The following is an 18,531-nucleotide window of genomic DNA, read 5'->3' as shown; positions in this document are numbered from 1 at the left end:
AGGTCCTCCTTCAAGTTGTCCCAGCATGCCTTGACAAAATTCATGGTAAAACCACCAGGTCTGGGGGCTTTGTCTCCATCACTCTGTTTAATTGCTTGCAGTACCTCTGTATCTGTAAAAGGTCTCTGAAGCCGTTCATTCTCTTCTATGGAGACTGTAGGACAACCTGTCAAGTTGAAAGAAGGTCTCCATGACGCAGATTCTGTGTATAGATTGGAGTAGAAATCTATCATTGCTTTCTTGATTTCTTCAGGTTCCTGTACTTCCTCCCCCCTTACTACCAACCTGTGAATTGTATTGTACCTTCTGTGTGTTGTTGCTATTTTATGAAAAAATCTTGTATTCCTGTCCCCTTCCTTTAGCCAGAGAGATCTAGATTTTTGTCTCCATTTCTCTTCTTCATGTTTGGCCAATACTTCGAGTTCCACAAGTATTGTTGCTTTAACCATCATCTCATCTTGGGATAATTCTCTATCCTCCTGAGATCTATCCATGTCAGATAGTTCTTCAAGTAAGCTATTTTTTCTGCTGGCCATTTCAGAGAATGTTCTTCTACTCCATTCTTTCAATTCCTGTTTAAGCATTTTTAACTTGGTGTGAAGTTTATAGTCTGGACATCCTTCAACTTTGAAGCCATTTCACCAATCCTGCACCAACTCGTTAAATCCCTCAACCTTGAGCCACCAGTTTTCAAATTTAAAGTAAGACTGCCTTTGTTCCCAATCACCACACTCCAAGATGATAGTGCTGTGATCAGATGTTACTCTGGGCAGAATCCTTTGCCTGATGTTCTTGAAACTTTCCTTCCATTCCATAGAGTAGAGAAATCTGTCTAACCTTGCACTGCTCTGGTGATTAAGTCCCCTAGTCCAGGTATATTTCCCCCCATTAGGATAGGGTCAAGGAGTTCCAGTTCTTCAATCCATTTAGAGAAATCATTCATGACATTAGAGATTCTGGAGCACCCCCTTCTTTCCACCATATGTCTCACTGTATTAAAGTCTCCCCCTGTTACCCATGGCTCTTCACTCAACCCCCTCATTCCAGCTATTTCCTCCCAACAATCAAGCTTCTCCTTTCTGGTGCGAGGGGCATAGACACCAGTAAAGGTCCAGCAGAAAGAGTCATGGAGAGCTTCAAATTTATAAGTGGTAGAGAAGTTGCCTTCCTCCACTTTGGTACCCCTCCACACCCTGCTGTCCCACATTAAAAGAATATCCCCTTTGCTACCATCTGCTTCAGTAAAACCACACTTCATCCATCTGCATGGCCATAAGTGAGATGCCACTCCTACTACTCCCTTACGTTAGCTTCCTGCAAGCATATTACATCGGCCTTCAATTTTTGTAAACAAGTCTTAACCAGGTTTTTTGTTGACCAATTGTAAGACCCCTCACATTCCATGTTAAAATCTTAACCTTCATTTAAAGGTTAAACATAGGTTCTTCCCCCTGCTCCTTGCCCCTTCCACCTCCTTGTTAAGACTGGATTGTAGGTTTTTAAGTTCATTCTTCCCTATGCCTCTGCTTTTCGGGGTTGTGGAGCCTTTCACCTGTTTCATTTTATCAATCGCCGTCTTCATCTCATCAATTCTCATGAGAAGGTCCAGAGTTTCGCCTTCAAATCTCTCGAATGCTACCCCATAAGTATTACTTAATTCCAAAATATGAGAACTCACCCAGCTTGGAGATTCTGTCTCAGTCACCTCGAGTTCTGTGGGAGTCTGCATTTCAACAGGTTCCGGTTGATGTACATTTTCTATTTGCAATTCTGCTTCTCCTGTCACAGATTGGTCGGTGGTTTTAGACGTGTTTTCCCCCTGTTTGTCTTGGTGTATCAGTGTCCTTGTCATTGCTTTCCTTTGACTTCGATTTCATGTTTGTAGTCTCCTCTTCACTTCTCTCCTTCGTCTCCATGTAGGAGGTGAGCTCCCAAGATTTCAGCGCTGTTGTGAAATTTTCAGCTAGGGATTTGATGTCTTTAAGCCCTTTTAATGAAGTCACGTGCTGATCACGTGTGTTTTTACTGATTGAATGCTTAGGGCCTTCCATGACCTTTGTAGGCCCGATAATCTTTTGGGAGCCAGTCGACAAAGCCCACTGTCACTGGCCCAGCTTCCGGCTTCACTAGACTATGCTACATCACGTGGTTTCGCATGTGGCTCTAGTCTAGTCCCGTTCAACAGATCCGTGTCAGATCGCAACTCTTTACCCATCGGTTTTTGACTACCAAACTTCTGGGTAAAGAAATTTTTGGGATGTCCTTTCTCCATCGTAAACCCTAGCTGGCAACTCAGCCCATACTTGCATCTCAAAGATTATTCCGCCGCTTTCGATTTTGATCTCCCTCGGGATATTATTGCGTTCATTGTGAACTCTTATTCTCGTCCATTTGAGGTGATTCCGGAGTGTGGTTTCCTTCTCTGTTTCGAGCCATCCACTGCGACTATCTCCAATGGCTTTAAAGATCTTCTTGCGACCAGAGATGGAGGGGTAGGCCTATTATATTAACCCATGTCGAGCTTGGTGTATTCCTCTCCTCTAAAGTTCCAACCAGAGGATTCCACCAGATAAGCTTAACTGGGGTTTTTCTCCATTTCCAACTCCCTTCCATGAGCTGTTCTGCTGGCTGTTTGGAATTGAATTCAAAGAGAAAAAGACCATTCCCCATTTCATAGACATTCAAACCATGTGCTTGTTTCCAGATAGAAGAGGGCCATTTCCCGATTTCTGACAGTGTAGCATCTGCATTGAATTCTCCCACCAGACTCCTCTTGAGCACTTCACTATAATTACAAAAGGGTTCTTTGATGCTAATGATTCCTTCTTTCACACCTGCATTAACTCCCCTCCCTACTCTCTCTCCCCATTTAAAGCCCTTGACCATCTCAGCATAAGGAATGTCTTCATGTGCAATTCTGGAGGTCTCCAAGTTGTTATTTGCCTTATGGCTACTTATAAACCTTGCCACCTTCTCTGCAATCTCTGCCCACCCTGCATTGAAGGTCAGTTCTGGGATTATGAGAACTGATCTTCTTCTGCCCCTTACACTTATCAAACTGTTGTATCTTCCGTACTTATTATAGTTCCGAGCACAAAAGATCTCAGTTATGCCGTCTGTTTTCCTCCATCTACGGACTGTGTTCCCTTGAGTTCTTGATGCCTCCTTTAGAACCCTTACTATCCACTCCATAGATGTTTTATCAAAGGTTGTCCTCATGACTGCATTCCTACTTCTCTCAGTCCACTCGAACCATACACCTGAGGTCCTTGAAATTCTTTCTATATCAAAAGACTTGAATCCAACCGCAAAGTAGATGATGTTGTCCATTCCGTCTAGATATTGTCCTGTAGAGGGCCTATTGCCTCATTATAAATGGGAGCTAGAAAGGATGAAGAAGAAAAAAAGAGGCTACCACCAGAGGAGATAGCTAAGGAGGGAGGAAGGTGGTGGTTCTAAGGGCATCTCCAACCCAAACATCAAATTTGGTGTCAACACTATTTTAGTGTAAATCAACTCCAACCCACTACACTAAATTTTACACCAAAAAGGAATCTTTTTCTCTCCATTATCATATTATTATTTCTTATTTCATAAAACAAAATTCTTTCTAAAACATTCACTATATATAATTTTCATATTGTTTTCTTTTATACTCGTTTAATATAAAATTATTATATATCATAATTTTTTAAATAATATAAATTGCTAGCAAATGTTACATATTATACATAATAATGGATAACACAAATAAAAGTGAAATCATTAACGAAATATAATTAAATAAACATTGCACAATTGAAAATTTTATTTTAAATTCTACATGAATATTCAACTTTCAAGATCACTACAGTGCTCCCATAAATGCTCTATTAATGCATTACGTAGTTCAAAATGAGCTTCTTTGTCCTTAAATTTTAAAGTCGAGCAAAAAAATTGTTGAAATCGATAATTTTCATCTGCTGCCATTTCTACCATTGGAGTTGGACCATCCAATGCATCTTGAATTGATGCGTTAATTTTTGTCCACCAATTTATATTTTGCATATTTAATTTTTGTGAAGGTTAATTGTAATTATATTCAATTAAAATTTATAGTAGAATTAACGTAAATTTAATTTTTAAAAAGTCATGTATAGAAAAATAATTTATAAAAAATTAACTTTTTAAGCTAAAATTAATATTATAAAAATAATGAAATGTTTAATTAAAACATACAATTTATATAATGTTTAGTTAAAAGTATTGTATAATGAAATAATCTTAAAATATTCAAAAAGTAAAATTGGTGTGATGAAAAGTGTTGCACCAAATTTGGTGTAGCTCTATTCACACACCAAATTTGGTGTAAAATATGGAGATGGTCTAAGGCACCGGAAAGAAGGGTTCTCTCTCTCCTAGGAAGTAGGAGAGAATTTTTGGGAAATGTGCCTGAGAGCATTTTTAACTTTTACTTTCAAATTTTCAAGCCTTTCTTGAAAATGACTGAACTTTGTCGCCTGAAAGTTTAAACCTGCTGTAATATGCTCAAATCTGGCCAGAAAAACTCACGAAGTGATTTTGAGAACAATCACAAGCGTGGTACGACTCTGAAAGTGTCAAAAACACTGCAAGATCAGTGTTGCAACAATGAAGAAAAACTGGAAAATTGACGATACTGCTGGAAGACATAGTTCCAACTACTGAAATCACACAAAAAATTGATAGGTTGTGTGAGAAGGATTAAGCGACCTACAGTGTTGAGAATGGAAAGGATAGTTCACCAGAAAAACTCATTGGACCACGCCGGAACCCTAGTTCATGGTTGGAATGTGCAGAAAAATCGTATCAAAGGCCTTCGAACTAGGCGACCCTAAGAACCAAAGGAGCAAGCCTGCATTTTTTCATGAATGGACACACGCTCCGGCACATGACAGAGACCGTACCATATTTCTTTTTCCTATTCAGCATGTGGAAGTGCTTGAGGACACCTTCTTTGGCAGGGATGGATGGGCTTTTGTTGTCGCAATATGCCCGATGGGGTGGTGTCGGTTTATGCACAACACAACAACAACAAACCTAGTGAAATCCCACTATGTAGGGTCTGGGGAGGGTATAGTGTACATAGACCTTACCACTACCTCGTGGAGAGGGAGATGTTTCCGAAAGGCCTCGGCTCAAGTGTATCAAACCCAAGTAAAATGAAAGGAAAACAATGAAGAAAGCATCAAAAAAACACAAACAACAGTAAAATAATGATAATCATACACAATAACAATATATGACAAGAACTACAAGGGTGCAACTAGTACTACGATAGACACTAACAAGCCTAAACCTTCGCAAGTCTAGACACCCTCCACCCCCGTATTCGTCTACCCTAATCTAGGACCTCCACTCCTTCCTATCTAAAGTTAATTTATGCACAACACTCACGAAAATAGAAGGCAATTGAAACAGGTTCACAGTCACTAGAAAATTGCATGACAACGATCTTTCTTTCTTCTGGAAGTCTCAATTTGTGGATTGATAATTCTCTAACCTTGCTCTGTGCGTAAACTCCGCTTGATTATTCCTTCAAGCTACTCGGTCTTGAGTAGTGTGAATATACAAGTGCTAAGATAAGGGCAGCTCGGTACGCTAAAGCTCCCACTATGCGCAGGGTTCTGGGAAGGGCCTGACCACAAGGGTCTATTGTACGCAGCCTTACCTTGCATTTCTGCCAGAGGCTGTTTTCAAGGTTTGAACCCGTGACCTCCTGGTCACATGCCAACAACTTTACCAGTTACTCCAAGGCTCCCCTTTCATACAAGTGCTAAGATAGGAAGGAAAATATTCTACCTAATTATATAATCGATCTAATTAGATCTGACGAATCCTAATTGATACACAATATCATTTACAATATTCTTACAGCATTCTTAACATTTTCACTACTTTTCCCCCTCCAAGCCATCTTGCTAACCTCACCCGTCACTAAGCAGTCATATAGTTTCTCCAAGAACTACTCAATCTCAGTTATAAATGGCCCTTTTGAAATAATATCTGGAATGATCTCTTTTATCTCTCTGTTATTTCCTAAACCTGACACTTGTGGATTTGTGATAACTCAGTGGATGGGAATCTCAAAACTGGAGTATGAACTAATATAAATGTGGAAGCAAAACTAAAGAAAAAATTAAGAAGACTGAAGAAAATTAAAAGATATGGGAAATTCAAGGAAATAGTTCCAAGAACTTCCACCAACGCAAGTTCTTAAGATTTTACAATATCCAAGTAACATTGAATTGGTTATTGGATGACCAAACACCTTTACTTGCGTAACGAATTAAACTTAGAATCGTATAGTGACCGCTTCATGAGTAACATTAGTTGCTTTCTAAGAATACCAAGAAGTGACCAGAGATATCAAAGAAGTTATCTACCTTGAACTATGAACTAGGTAGGTCAAAAGATAAGTCTACCTCACCCGGAAACATCTACTGTTCACTAATTTCATATAAGGCATTTATTATGCTTCTCGCCATAAGGAGTACTTCTGCCGAGTGAATCTCCACACCTACTTCTCAGTATTTCTGCATTGAAATTAGAGAATGTCCGGATATATAGTTCCCCTTCATGTATAGGAACTCTTATCTTTTTTGTCAAACACATTCCACCAAAAACTTCTTTACACCCTCATTTCCTTCGTGCAAGAAGTCTCATATTTTCTTCGAATTTCTCGCAATGCCAAAGAATCCAAAATAAAGATGCATGTGGATATTTCGTACTTGTAGACATCAACGACGTAATTTTCCCTCCTTAAACTAATATTGTCTCTATCACTTGCTCAACCTTTTCTTCAATTTCTCTTACAAGAGATCCTTATCTTTGATATTCCTCTTGAGAAGCAACCCTAGATATGCTGCTGATAGTAGCCAACATTACTGGAAACATGGTCACATATACAAGTGAAATGAGGATGATCAATTGTGTTTGGATTGCAATTCTCGAGTTCCTTATGTGGAACTGGAAGAAGAAATATGTATTTTCAAAAGTCACTTCACAAAAAAATTGTAAGCAAGGATTTGATGATCTAAAACCAACAAATTAACTGCTATGTTTTTTTTTTGTTTACTTAAATTTGACCTGATCAGCATGCCCTTCTTTGTTTGTCGGCTTAATTTATTTTTCCACTATCTTTGGCCAGGTGAGAGGCATGTTGGCTCAACTAGGCTATGAGAAACTGGATGACATAATTGGGCACACAGATATACTTAGACCTCGAGACATATCATTGATGAAAACTCGGCATCTTGATCTTAGTTACCTTCTCTCTGTAAGTATTTTTAAAAACAGTTGATCTATCGATCAATTGATTAAGTTACTTGTAGTTGTTTGTGTATTACTTTCTTCCTATTTTATTTCACAAGAGGAATCAAGTCATTTCATTATGATTTTAGAATGTTGGGTTGCCTGAATGGAGCAGCAGTATGATAAGGAACCAGGTAGTTCATAGTAATGGTCCTGTTCTGGATGATGTTTTGCTTGCAGATCCGAAGGTAAGATCACTTAAGAAACTTCATTGCATGAATCAAAATATCCAATGAATCATGTTAAGAAAATGAACTTTGAGCCTAACTCAATCCCAATAGCTAGCTCATAGATAAGGATTGCCCAAGGTCATATAAGTAGACAACAACACATACCCTTAACCAATATGGGACTAACAACTGCAGGGTTGCACACTCACAGCTGCATAGCTGGAGCGTCAACAACATAACATAAGGCCCAACATTGGGTAATCCAAGTATAGGGATGGGTCTGGATACCATGTGAAGAAAATGAACCAAATGACCTAACTCAACCCTAAATGGTAGCATATGATGTAAGAATTGTCCAAAGCCATATCAGGAGACAGCATTCCATATCCTCTATTGATGTGGGACTCTAACAAATAAAGGGACAGTTTATTCAGGACAAGTAAGTATAACTCGTGACAAGTGATTCTTGTCCATATATGTTTTACTCCTGTCACATTCAGAGAAATTTTTCTTCGTTGGAAAGGGGTTAAAAGGAATAACAAAAAAGAAAGTTGGGCAGTGTCTGGCAGAGAGAGAAGCATCTTTCATTTTCGTGTTTGTAATACATGTTTATGTTCCCATATTCTAGAGAAATTATAAGGAACTGATGGAGAAACTATTAATATGCAGATATCTGATGCAATTGAGAATGAAAAGGTGGTCAACAAGACAGTTGAAATATACAATATTGACCGTGCTGTATGTGGTCGTATTGCGGGTGCCGTGGCTAAGAAATATGGTGATACTGGTTTTGCTGGGCAGCTGAACATAACGTAAGATTATCTTTTGTGATTTGTCTTCTGTATTTGCAATTATTTTATTTAGAGTCCTAGATGAGCATGAACAAGTCAACTCTTTCTCCACTATGCAGATTTACCGGGAGTGCTGGCCAATCTTTCGCTTGTTTTCTGACACCTGGAATGAACATCAGACTTATTGGAGAAGCTAATGACTATGTAGGAAAGGTTTGTTGGACAACCTATATCTTATCAATGTGCTCCATGTGGATTTGAAACTGTCTGTTATGGTTTCCCTAACTGGTCATTGGTAATTCGTGTAGTGTAATTCTGGATCACATGCCACATGTGGTTTCTCTGATGTGCAAACTGCGAAGTAATATTGCCAAGCTGGGTAGTGCTCACAATATGAATTTTAAGAATATAATAGATTTTAGTTCCTCAAAAAGAATATATTAGATTTTAGGCTCGTATGGAACTTCTTCTATTATTATTATTATTACTAGTTTAGTGTACATTCTTTGCACGTGTATCTCACGTTAATCAATAAAATTATATAAAAGAACAAAATTACAAAAAAATAAATAGCAATTGACGTTATAATAAATGCTATATATATCTAAATTATAAAAATTTCATGTAGGAAGGCCAAAAAGTTATTTAAAAAAATGTGAACCTCTTTCTTTAATAGTTTTAATTCTTTTATTTATTTAATTTGTTTACCATAATTTAAGTAAGATTATATAAGGTAAAGGTATTGGTTTTGAAGTTTTAAATGTTAGGACGTTTAGTATATTTTTCAATTTAAGAAAGATTTAGGAACTAAAATTTTAGTCAATTTTAAAGTACTAAATATTACGAGTTTTATCTATGACAAATAAGTAAAGATTTAATAGGTATAATTTTAATTAATATCAAACTAAATATTACGAGTTTTATCTATGACAAATAAGTAAAGATTTAATAGGTATAATTTTAATTAATATCAAAGTCCTAAATATTAGGATAATAATTAAATTACAATTATTTGAGAAAAATTGTAAATGACAATTTTGTCTATTGTAGAGTCTTTTAATGAAGGAAACAAAATTCAATCAACATTTCTAAGGATCTTCATGCTTTTAAAGTAATATAGATTATTATTATTATTACCTCTCTACCGGCGACTCCTCTCTGCTGCGGGCGACTATATTTTTCTCTCTACTGCCGGCGAACCCTCCGGCGATTCCTCTCTCTCTCTCTCTCTCTCTCTCTCTCTTTCTTCGGTGCAACTCCGGTGATTTCTCTTTCTCCTTTTCTTCTTTTTTCTTTCTTTTTGCTTGTTTTCCGGCGAATACCTCCAGATCTGGCCTAGATCTATTGATTTCCTGCGACGTTTAGTGGTTTCCGGCGAACTTTCTGGTGACATTCAGAATCTTCGTCAGGCCAAGTTCTATCTTTCCTCTCCTCAACGGATTATTTGTGCTCCCATTTATATTTTAGTATCACTTTCTGATAGTTGGATTATTGTTCTTCTTTCTTAGTTCTTACAATTAGTTTTCTAGCTATTGTTCTTCATTTTTCCTTCTTCACTTGGTGTTTAGTGTTATTGATTTGCCTATTAGCTAGTGAGGTTGTCTCTTTATTATACATTATATATTGTCAATTATTATCTCATTGCTTGTATTTTCTGGATTTATTTGTTGTCAATTTTTCACTTTGTAGTTTATTTCGTTTTAGTGGCTTTGACTACTGATGGTGGACTAGGATCATGTCCTCAATTGGGGTTAAAGGCGAGGAGAAATAGTGGTAAGAGGGAGTCGGATTTTCGTAAGTTGAGAGTAGGATCGTGGAATATAGGGTCACTTACAGGGAAGTTCATAGAGCTAGTGAAGAGTCTTAAGAGGAGAAAGATTAATATAGTCTGTGTTCGGGAGACTAGATTGGTAGGTTTCAAAGCTCAGGATGTGAAAGGTTTTAAATTATGGTACACTGGAGGCTCAGGAGATAGGTATGGAGTAGGTGTTCTCTAGTCGACGCGGATCTTAGGGATTGTGTGGTGAAGGTAAAGAGGATTAGTGATAGGATGATGTTTATTAATCTAGTTATAGGCAAGCTTATTGTGAACGTTGTTAGTGCATATGCACCCCACGTAGGCCTGGATGAAGAAGTCAAAAGGCTCTTTTGGGAGGGTTTGGATGAGGTAGTGAGAGTTATACTGAATACCGAAAAGATTTTCATTGGTGGAGATTTCAATGGTCATATTGGTACAACTTCTGATGGTTTTGATGATATCCTGGAGGCTTTGGTTTTAGGGAAAGGAATGGCAGCGGGGTATCTCTTCTGGAGTTTGCTAAAGCCTTTGAGTTGGTTATTGTTAACTCGTGTTTTCTGAAGAGGGATAATCAATTGGTCACCTTTAGTAGCACTGTAGCTAGGAATCAGATTGACTACTTACTTCTCCGGAAGGGTGGTAGAGGCCTCTGTAAGGATTGCAAGGTTATTCCGAGTGAAAATATTACTACCCAACATAAGCTTTTGGTGATGGACTTGGAGATTAAGAAGGATAGGAGAAAAAAGACCTTTTATGACCGACTGAAAATTAGGTGGGGGGGGCTAACTCCCGCCCTGTCTCGGGAGATGGGGGTGAAGTTGACTGGTTTAGGGGCCTGGAGTAGTAGTGGGGTTTTGAACAACATGTAGGACATGAAAGATGATTGCATTAGAAAAGCAGCTACCGAGGTTCTAGGGGTATCAAGAGGAATCTTTGGTGGTCGTCAAGGAGATTAGTAGTGGAATGGAGAAGTACAAGGTAAACTGAAAGCAAAGTAGGCTTAAATATATCTATAAGAAGGCAAAGACAGAAGCGAAGTCGGTGGTCACCAGTGCTAAGACGATAGCTTTTGAACACTTATATGTCGAGTTAGGGGAAAAAAGGGGATAAGAGATTGTATAGGCTCGCCAAAGTGAGAGAGAGAAAAGCCCGTGACCTGTATCAAGTAAAGTGTATCAAGGACAAGGAAGGTGAGGTTTTAGTGGATGAGACCTCTATCAAGCAAAGGTGGCGAGCTTACTTCCATTGACTCTTAAATGAAAAAGGAGACAGAGACATTGTACTGGGTGATTTGGCGTACTCTTATAGTCTTCGAGACTTTGGTTACTGCAGGTGTTTTAGGGTTGAGGAGGTTAGACGTGCTATTAGCAGGATGAGGAGGGGGAGAGCAATCAGGCTCGATGAAATTTCGGTGGACTTTTGAAAGAGCACTGACAAGGCAGATTTGGAGTGGTTGACTAAGTTGTTTAATGTTATTTTGAAGACTACTAAGGTGCCCGATGAATGGAGGTGGAGTACTATGGTTCCATTGTACTAGAACAAGGGTGATATTCAAAACTGTAATAATTACAGGGGTATCAAATTGCTAAGCCCCACTATGAAGATTTGGGAGAGAGTGGTGGAGATGAGGGTGAGGAGAGGAGTGTCAATCTCAAAGAATCAGTTCGGATTCATTCCAGGGCGGTCGACTACTAAAGCAACCCATCTTATGCGGAGACTGGTGGAGAAATTTAGAGAAAGAAAAAGGGATCTCCATATGTGTTCATTGACTTTGAAAAGGCTTATGAAAAAGTTCTAAGGGATGTTCTCTGGAAGTGTCTGAAGGCTAAAGGTGTCCCGATGGTGTATATTAGGGCGATAAAGGACATGTATGCTGGAGCCAAGACTCGTGTTAGGACGGTGGGAGGTGACTCAGAGCATTTTTCTATTGAGATGGGACTACATCAGAGATCTGTGCTGAGTCCTTTTCTTTTTGCCTTGGTGATGGATGAGCTAACACGGTCTATTCAGGAGGAGGTTTCATGGTGTATTCTATTTGCAGACATAGTAGTTTTGATTGATGAGACTCGGGACAAAGTTAACGATAGGTTGGAGGTTTGGAGACAAACGTTGGAGTCCAAAGGGTTCAAGATTGAGCAGGACCAAAACAAAATACTTGGAGTGCAAATTTAGAGTTGCGATGGAGGAAGAGGGCATGGAAGTGAGGCTTGCCATTCAACCAATCCCAAGACATAAAGCTTTAAATATCTTGGATCTATCATCCAGTGTAGTGGGGACATCGATGATGATGTCATGCACCGTATTGGGGTAGCATGGATGAAATGGAGGTTTGTCTCTAGAGTCCAGTGTGATAAAAAAGTACCACCTAAACTTAAAGGTAAGTTCTACAGAACAGTGGTTAGACCAGCGTTGTTAAATGGAGTGGAGTGCTGGCCAGTAAAGAACTCTCATATTTAGAAAATGCATATGGCGAAGATGAGGATATTGAGATAGATGTGTGGACACACTAGAAGTGATATGATCAGGAATGATGTTATTCGGGAGAAGGTGGGAGTGTCATCTGTGGCAGACAAGATGATAGAAGCGAGACTGAGATGGTTTGGGCATGTGCAGAGAAGGGGTGTCGGCGCCCCAGTTAGGAGGTGCGAGCGGTTGGATTTGAGGGTTATGTGGAGGGGTAGGGGTAGATCGATAAAGTATTGGAGAGAGGTAATTAGACAAGATAGGACGCTATTCCATATCACCGAGGACATGACCTTAGGTAGAAAAGAGTGAAGGTCGCAGATTAGAGTAGAAGGCTAGTAGGGATAGAATGGTGTCTGGTCGTGTGCCGGTTTAGGGTGGTCATAGGTCCAGGCGTGCCTTTATAGTTGTGTTGTTATTGCCTTTGATTATCACATTTCTTTGCTATCATTATTGTTCTTGTTATTGTTTTTGTCCTGTAAAATTTGCATTACTTTTCGTTTTTTGTGCCATTATGCTATATATATTATTTTTATCTTTTACTTGGGACTGTGACTTTTGAGCCGAGGGTCTTTCCGAAACATCCTCTCTATCTTCATGAGGTAGTGGTAAAGTCTGCGTACACCCTACCCCCAGACCCACTTGTGGATTTCACTGGGTATTTTTTTTAATAATTATTATTATTATTATTATTATTATTATTATTATATATTTTAAACATAATTTTCAATTTTATGTCATTACTAGTTTCTGGGCACGTGATTTGCACATGTGTCCCCAGTAAAGTTTTTTAGACCCGTTAAAATGATTAAAATTCCATGTAAATATGTGTGTAATGAATAATAAAATACAATAATAAAAAGAAATTTTTTAAAAGTGTGACACGAAACACCAACTGAGGGCGTATTTTTATGTTTAAAACTAATTTCTTTTAAGCAACCAACTGTAAATTTTGAACTTTGGTTTGTAGTTAGCAAACTTCTTATAAATTCACAAATGACTAATATCAGCCCAAATAAAATATAGACTTATGACAATTAGAAATTCATAAAAGATTAAATTAAAGTTGTCTAATAGAGAGAAATTAAAAAGAGAGAAAAATGTACCGCGTACACATCCTTCTTAAGACTTTAATCATAATAATATAGATGGAAAAAGAAAAACAGAATCAATACATAATTTTTCAAGTTCTTGTCGACACCTTCTCCCATAACCAATCAAAATTCAAGACATCGAGTCAAACTAAGCATGAATCAAATTGTACAATAAGGTTATTAGTGCTTCACTACTTTAACTAAAGATTGAAAAAGATAATCTTTGATAGTAGTCTTATGCAACAAAAAAGATGAATTTATATAGATAAAGATAGAGGAATACCAAAAGGTATCTTAAAGTTTTAAATTAAATATTTGAAGGTTATGAATATGAAAAGAAGGAGAGTTATGGATATTAAGAGTATCAGTTGAATAGGTACGAGATTCGAGTTATGAAGGTGAATATTTAAGGTAAATAAAGAAATTAGTAATAAATAAATGAAGGAAAGAAAAAGATTAGTACAAATGATACTTTCAACTTTTGATTAACACATACCCACTTTTAATATTTAATATAATATGATTACTATTTAATATTCAATTAATTAGATGTTTTGGAGTATTTTGATGCCAAGGAGAAGTTGAGAACTTATAGACGTTAGTTTGCTTTTAGCTAAATCATTGTACAATTTGATTAATAATTTGTCTTACTAATAAATAACTTACAATCCAAAAAATAATTAAAATAGTACACTACTTCCATTTGGCTAATTCGTTATACAATTTAATTAATGATCCTTTGATCGTCTTACTAATAAATAACTTATAATCCAAACACTAATTAAAGTACTATTATTTAATATTTGAATAATTAGATGTTTGATTTAGTGTAGGATAAAATGGTAATCCAACTTTACTCTTTTGAAGCTTCCTATATATATATATATATATATATATATATATATATATAAACATCAAAAAAGTTCGTGAAATAATTTTGTCCTAAGGACGAAATAGTTGTTCAATTTTTGATGGCTTTTTTGGTCTTTTCACTCAGAAGCTTCACACTTTTGCTACATACAACACAACACACAAACTGAAACATAACATTAACCATAAACAACATAAAATGAAAGAATTGATTTAAACTAATTTTTACAGTGGTTGGACTTCTACAAGACGGCCACAGAGGGACTTCTACAAGACGGCAACAGAAGAAAACTATTCATTCATATTAGTAGTATGAAATTGTATACGCTTCAGTGCACTTTTGTTCAAATGAAAAGCTTATCCCACCATCTTTTCAAAACAAAATTTCCTCGGCCTGTAAGCAATAACAGAATTCTGAAATATTCATACGTAATAAAAATTAAAAAACAGTCGGTCAAAACATTAAAATACTACTTTATAATTAAAAGCAATTTTCTTTTGAATCTCTTAAGAATAGATTCATAACCTTCATTGCTGCACTCCATATATATTTTCAAGATCAGTTCTTGAGCGTTCAAATACCTTGAAGATGAAAGTGACATTGAAGACAATCTTGAAAAAAGAGGAGGATAGAAGAGACTTTGAGATGCTGTCAACTTTTTACTTCTTCATTATATACATTTTAAAATGACTTTTTGTATGACTTGTCATCAATAATTACAATAAATAAGCAGTTTTATATTATTCATGAGACAAAAATGAATGTTAAGCCACGTAATTCTATGTTATTTAATCAAAATTTTATATATCATTTGGTGATTTTCTTTAATGGATTGGGATGATTCATTAACAGTAATTTCAGTTACGGGTCGTTTGGTTTGAATACAAGTTATGATGGGATTAGTTATGACGGGATAAGTTATGATGAGATTAGTTATGATGGGATAAATTGTGATGGAATTATTTTTATTGAGTGTTTGGTTTGTTGCATTCAAAATAATATGCATTATATAAATTTTAAGAATAAATTATTTGTTTACAAAAATAACCTTTTTGAATGTGAAAAATGATGTATAAAAAGGGTTTAAAGGGATATTTTTGTCATTTACCTATTTTATCCCTGGATAAGTTATCCCGGAATTACTATACCACTCAAAGGGAAGGATAACTTATCCCTGTCATAATTATTAATCCTGGAATAAGTTATCCCACACTTTGTAACCAAACAAACAATTGAGAGATACTAAAAATTTATTCCAAGACTATTTTGCCTTATTCACCACATCAAACGACCCCTTAGTTTCTAAGGCAAATGAGCTAATTCATTAGTAACATGATAAGGGAGCAACATTTTTTTCATTAGAATTGCTAATGAAAGGTTACAATTTTGAATATGGGGAAAATAAATGCTCAAGTTCACATGCATCTTCAATGATTTGAGAAGCCCAAAGTACCTAATAAAAGCTGAGAATTTCAATGGTCCACATTTATATTTTTCTAATTTAACCTATACTATTTATCACTTAATTAGATTTTAAATTATATTTAGATTTATTTTAATTTAGTGTAGGGGCAAAATGGTAATTCAACTTTTCACTTTGCACTTTTCCACTTTTAATAATATATTATATATGATTATGATGATATGATATGAGTTTATATGAGAAATCAGGATTCATATAGCCCCAACTATTTTGGGATTGAGATGTAGTTGTTGACTTTTGAATAATTCATCCATACTAAATGAAGTTACTGAATTAAATTTCAAAAGGGAATGGCTGGAGGAGAATTGGTTGTAACTCCTGTTCAAAATACTGGATTTGTTCCAGAGGATGCTACCATAGTAGGGAACACCTGCTTATATGGAGCAACAGGTGGTCAAGTATTCGTCAGAGGTAAAGCAGGGGAGCGTTTTGCTGTGAGGAATTCTCTTGCTCAAGCTGTTGTAGAAGGTACTGGGGACCACTGTTGTGAGTACATGACAGGAGGATGTGTTGTTGTGCTTGGAAAGTAAGTCTTGTTTGTTGTTCATTCTCTACTCATTATCATAAGAGATTTGAATGTACAATTTGGACAGTGCAGAATTCGGGACATGGATTTGAGCTATGTTTTCTTGCTTACAACAGGGTTGGTAGAAATGTAGCTGCTGGTATGACTGGAGGTTTGGCATACATTCTAGATGAGGACGAAACACTTGTACCTAAGGTGAGATTTGAGTCACCTTTATGAATATTTGCTCGTCTGTCACAGCATTGATGTATTGAAGTGCCTTTTTGATTCGCTTTTGTTACAAAGTTTATGAAGAATCTGGATCCTACATAGGTCATTTTAGACTCCCAAAATAATCATATTAAATTGCAGAGTTTCCTTAAAATTCATGCAAAAGAGAAGACCAAGATGATCTCACTTTGTTGAGAATGGAGAGAAAATTAATGAATATTTGCTTGAATTCTTTTTATTTATATGATGGTGGCTGTGATTGATAAGGATCACCTTGGGGGTTCAAGAATTGAATAACAAACTTAAAAGAAATTGCGGAAGCTAGAAAAAACCACAAGAACTGAAGAGAGAAATTCAAGAATAGAATTTATGAATTTCAAGAAAGATCCTAAGAATCCTAAATTGTACCTAGTAATAACCATTCATTGGGTAAACTAATTACTTTAACTAGAGAAACAAATCAAAAACTTGGATTAAGTGATCTTGACTTTAAATTCAAGAAAGTTGAGGCAGTAATTCACTCAAGGCTAATTTCCTCTATAGATGACCTAATTGAAACCAAAGATATCAATTAAAGGAAATTACTTATCTCCTGAAGGTATGTGCTTGTAAAAGTAACCTCATTGGCACCAAGTGCGATGGAAGTCTAGTGTGCTTCTTTCATGACATGCTATAGTCCTGGGTGTCCTCTAGTGGTCTTCTAGCCTTAGAAGTAGTGTAAGAAACCCCTATATATACTGTAAGGGGATGTCTTGATAAAAACAAATAGTGGAAGGGGACGTGTAAACCACTCCTAAAGGCCTAATAATTAAATCATAAACTAACTTTAGGGAAGGGTCAAAAGTGACCTTAACTTCTCATACATGGCTCAAAAATTGCGCCCTTTATCTTATTGGTCCACATACATTTTTAGACCACCCGATCCGTCCATTGTAAAACATACAAGCCCACAATGTAACCGGTTTCTTAATTTAACTAACCTATTTGTACTATTTATAAACCAAGTGCAAAATTTAAAGCAATTAATTTGGCATGGGTGATGCATTGTGAAAAGACTTGAGCTTTGTGAAGCCTTCTGGGTTATTGACAAGGATTGTTGATAAGTCATAAACTCTTTTCTACGTTAATTCTTTTTTGGGATAATTACATCAAAAGACCCTTCGTCAAATTTAATTACCAAAAAATGACCGGTTTCTTCTTCACCTTGGTTGTATCTTCGTCTTCTGCTTTGGCCAGTTTTTTCTTCCAATTCTTCTTCTTCTTCGAGTTTTTTCTTTTTTTTTTCTTCTTACAGTTTTTCTTTTTCTTTTTAAAAATACGATGTACCACAAACGTGAATCGTTTCGAGCGAATTATATATCCAAAGACTCAAAACATTGAGTGGATTTTATATCTAAATTTTGGGACTATTTAGAGGTGATTTTGAGTTGATCAAAATTGAATAGTCGGTGTATACTTCATGTACACTCAGTGTATATTTCATATATAGTTAAGCTATATTCAGCTTTTTGAGTGTATCTTAATGTATAGTCAGTGTATATTTCATGTATAGATAAGCTATATTGTATAGTCAATGTATACTTTCTGTGACTTTTGACAAGCTATATTGTATTTCTATGAGTTTTGGCTATTTTTATGTTAATAAAACATGGCTATATTTGTTGTAAATTAATTACTTTATTGTATATATTTGAAACTACCCTTCATTTCCCCCTCTAGTAGTCTCAGATCTCTGAGTGTGCGTTGCACATTTATCTCATGGCATAATTATAAAGTTTGTATTGCAAAATATT

At 36.3% G+C, this 18,531-nt stretch overlaps 1 protein-coding gene across 1 annotated transcript in view; it reads left to right on the top strand.

The window, feature by feature from the left end:
* Positions 1–18,531, top strand: part of LOC129871530 (ferredoxin-dependent glutamate synthase, chloroplastic-like) — a 54,495-nt gene that overhangs the window by 31,456 nt on the left and 4,508 nt on the right. Inside the window, exons 26-31 of the mRNA XM_055946464.1 lie at positions 7,169–7,297; positions 7,422–7,520; positions 8,172–8,314; positions 8,413–8,506; positions 16,290–16,528; positions 16,645–16,723. Of these exons, the coding sequence (XP_055802439.1) occupies positions 7,169–7,297; positions 7,422–7,520; positions 8,172–8,314; positions 8,413–8,506; positions 16,290–16,528; positions 16,645–16,723 (783 nt within the window). The remainder of the gene's footprint in view (positions 1–7,168; positions 7,298–7,421; positions 7,521–8,171; positions 8,315–8,412; positions 8,507–16,289; positions 16,529–16,644; positions 16,724–18,531) is intronic.

The sequence above is a fragment of the Solanum dulcamara genome, chromosome 10, assembly GCF_947179165.1.
Source record: "Solanum dulcamara chromosome 10, daSolDulc1.2, whole genome shotgun sequence".
Taxonomy (NCBI): Eukaryota; Viridiplantae; Streptophyta; class Magnoliopsida; order Solanales; family Solanaceae; genus Solanum; species Solanum dulcamara.
Note: the sequence above shows the minus strand (reverse complement) of the source record. Positions and strands in the feature narration are given on the sequence as shown.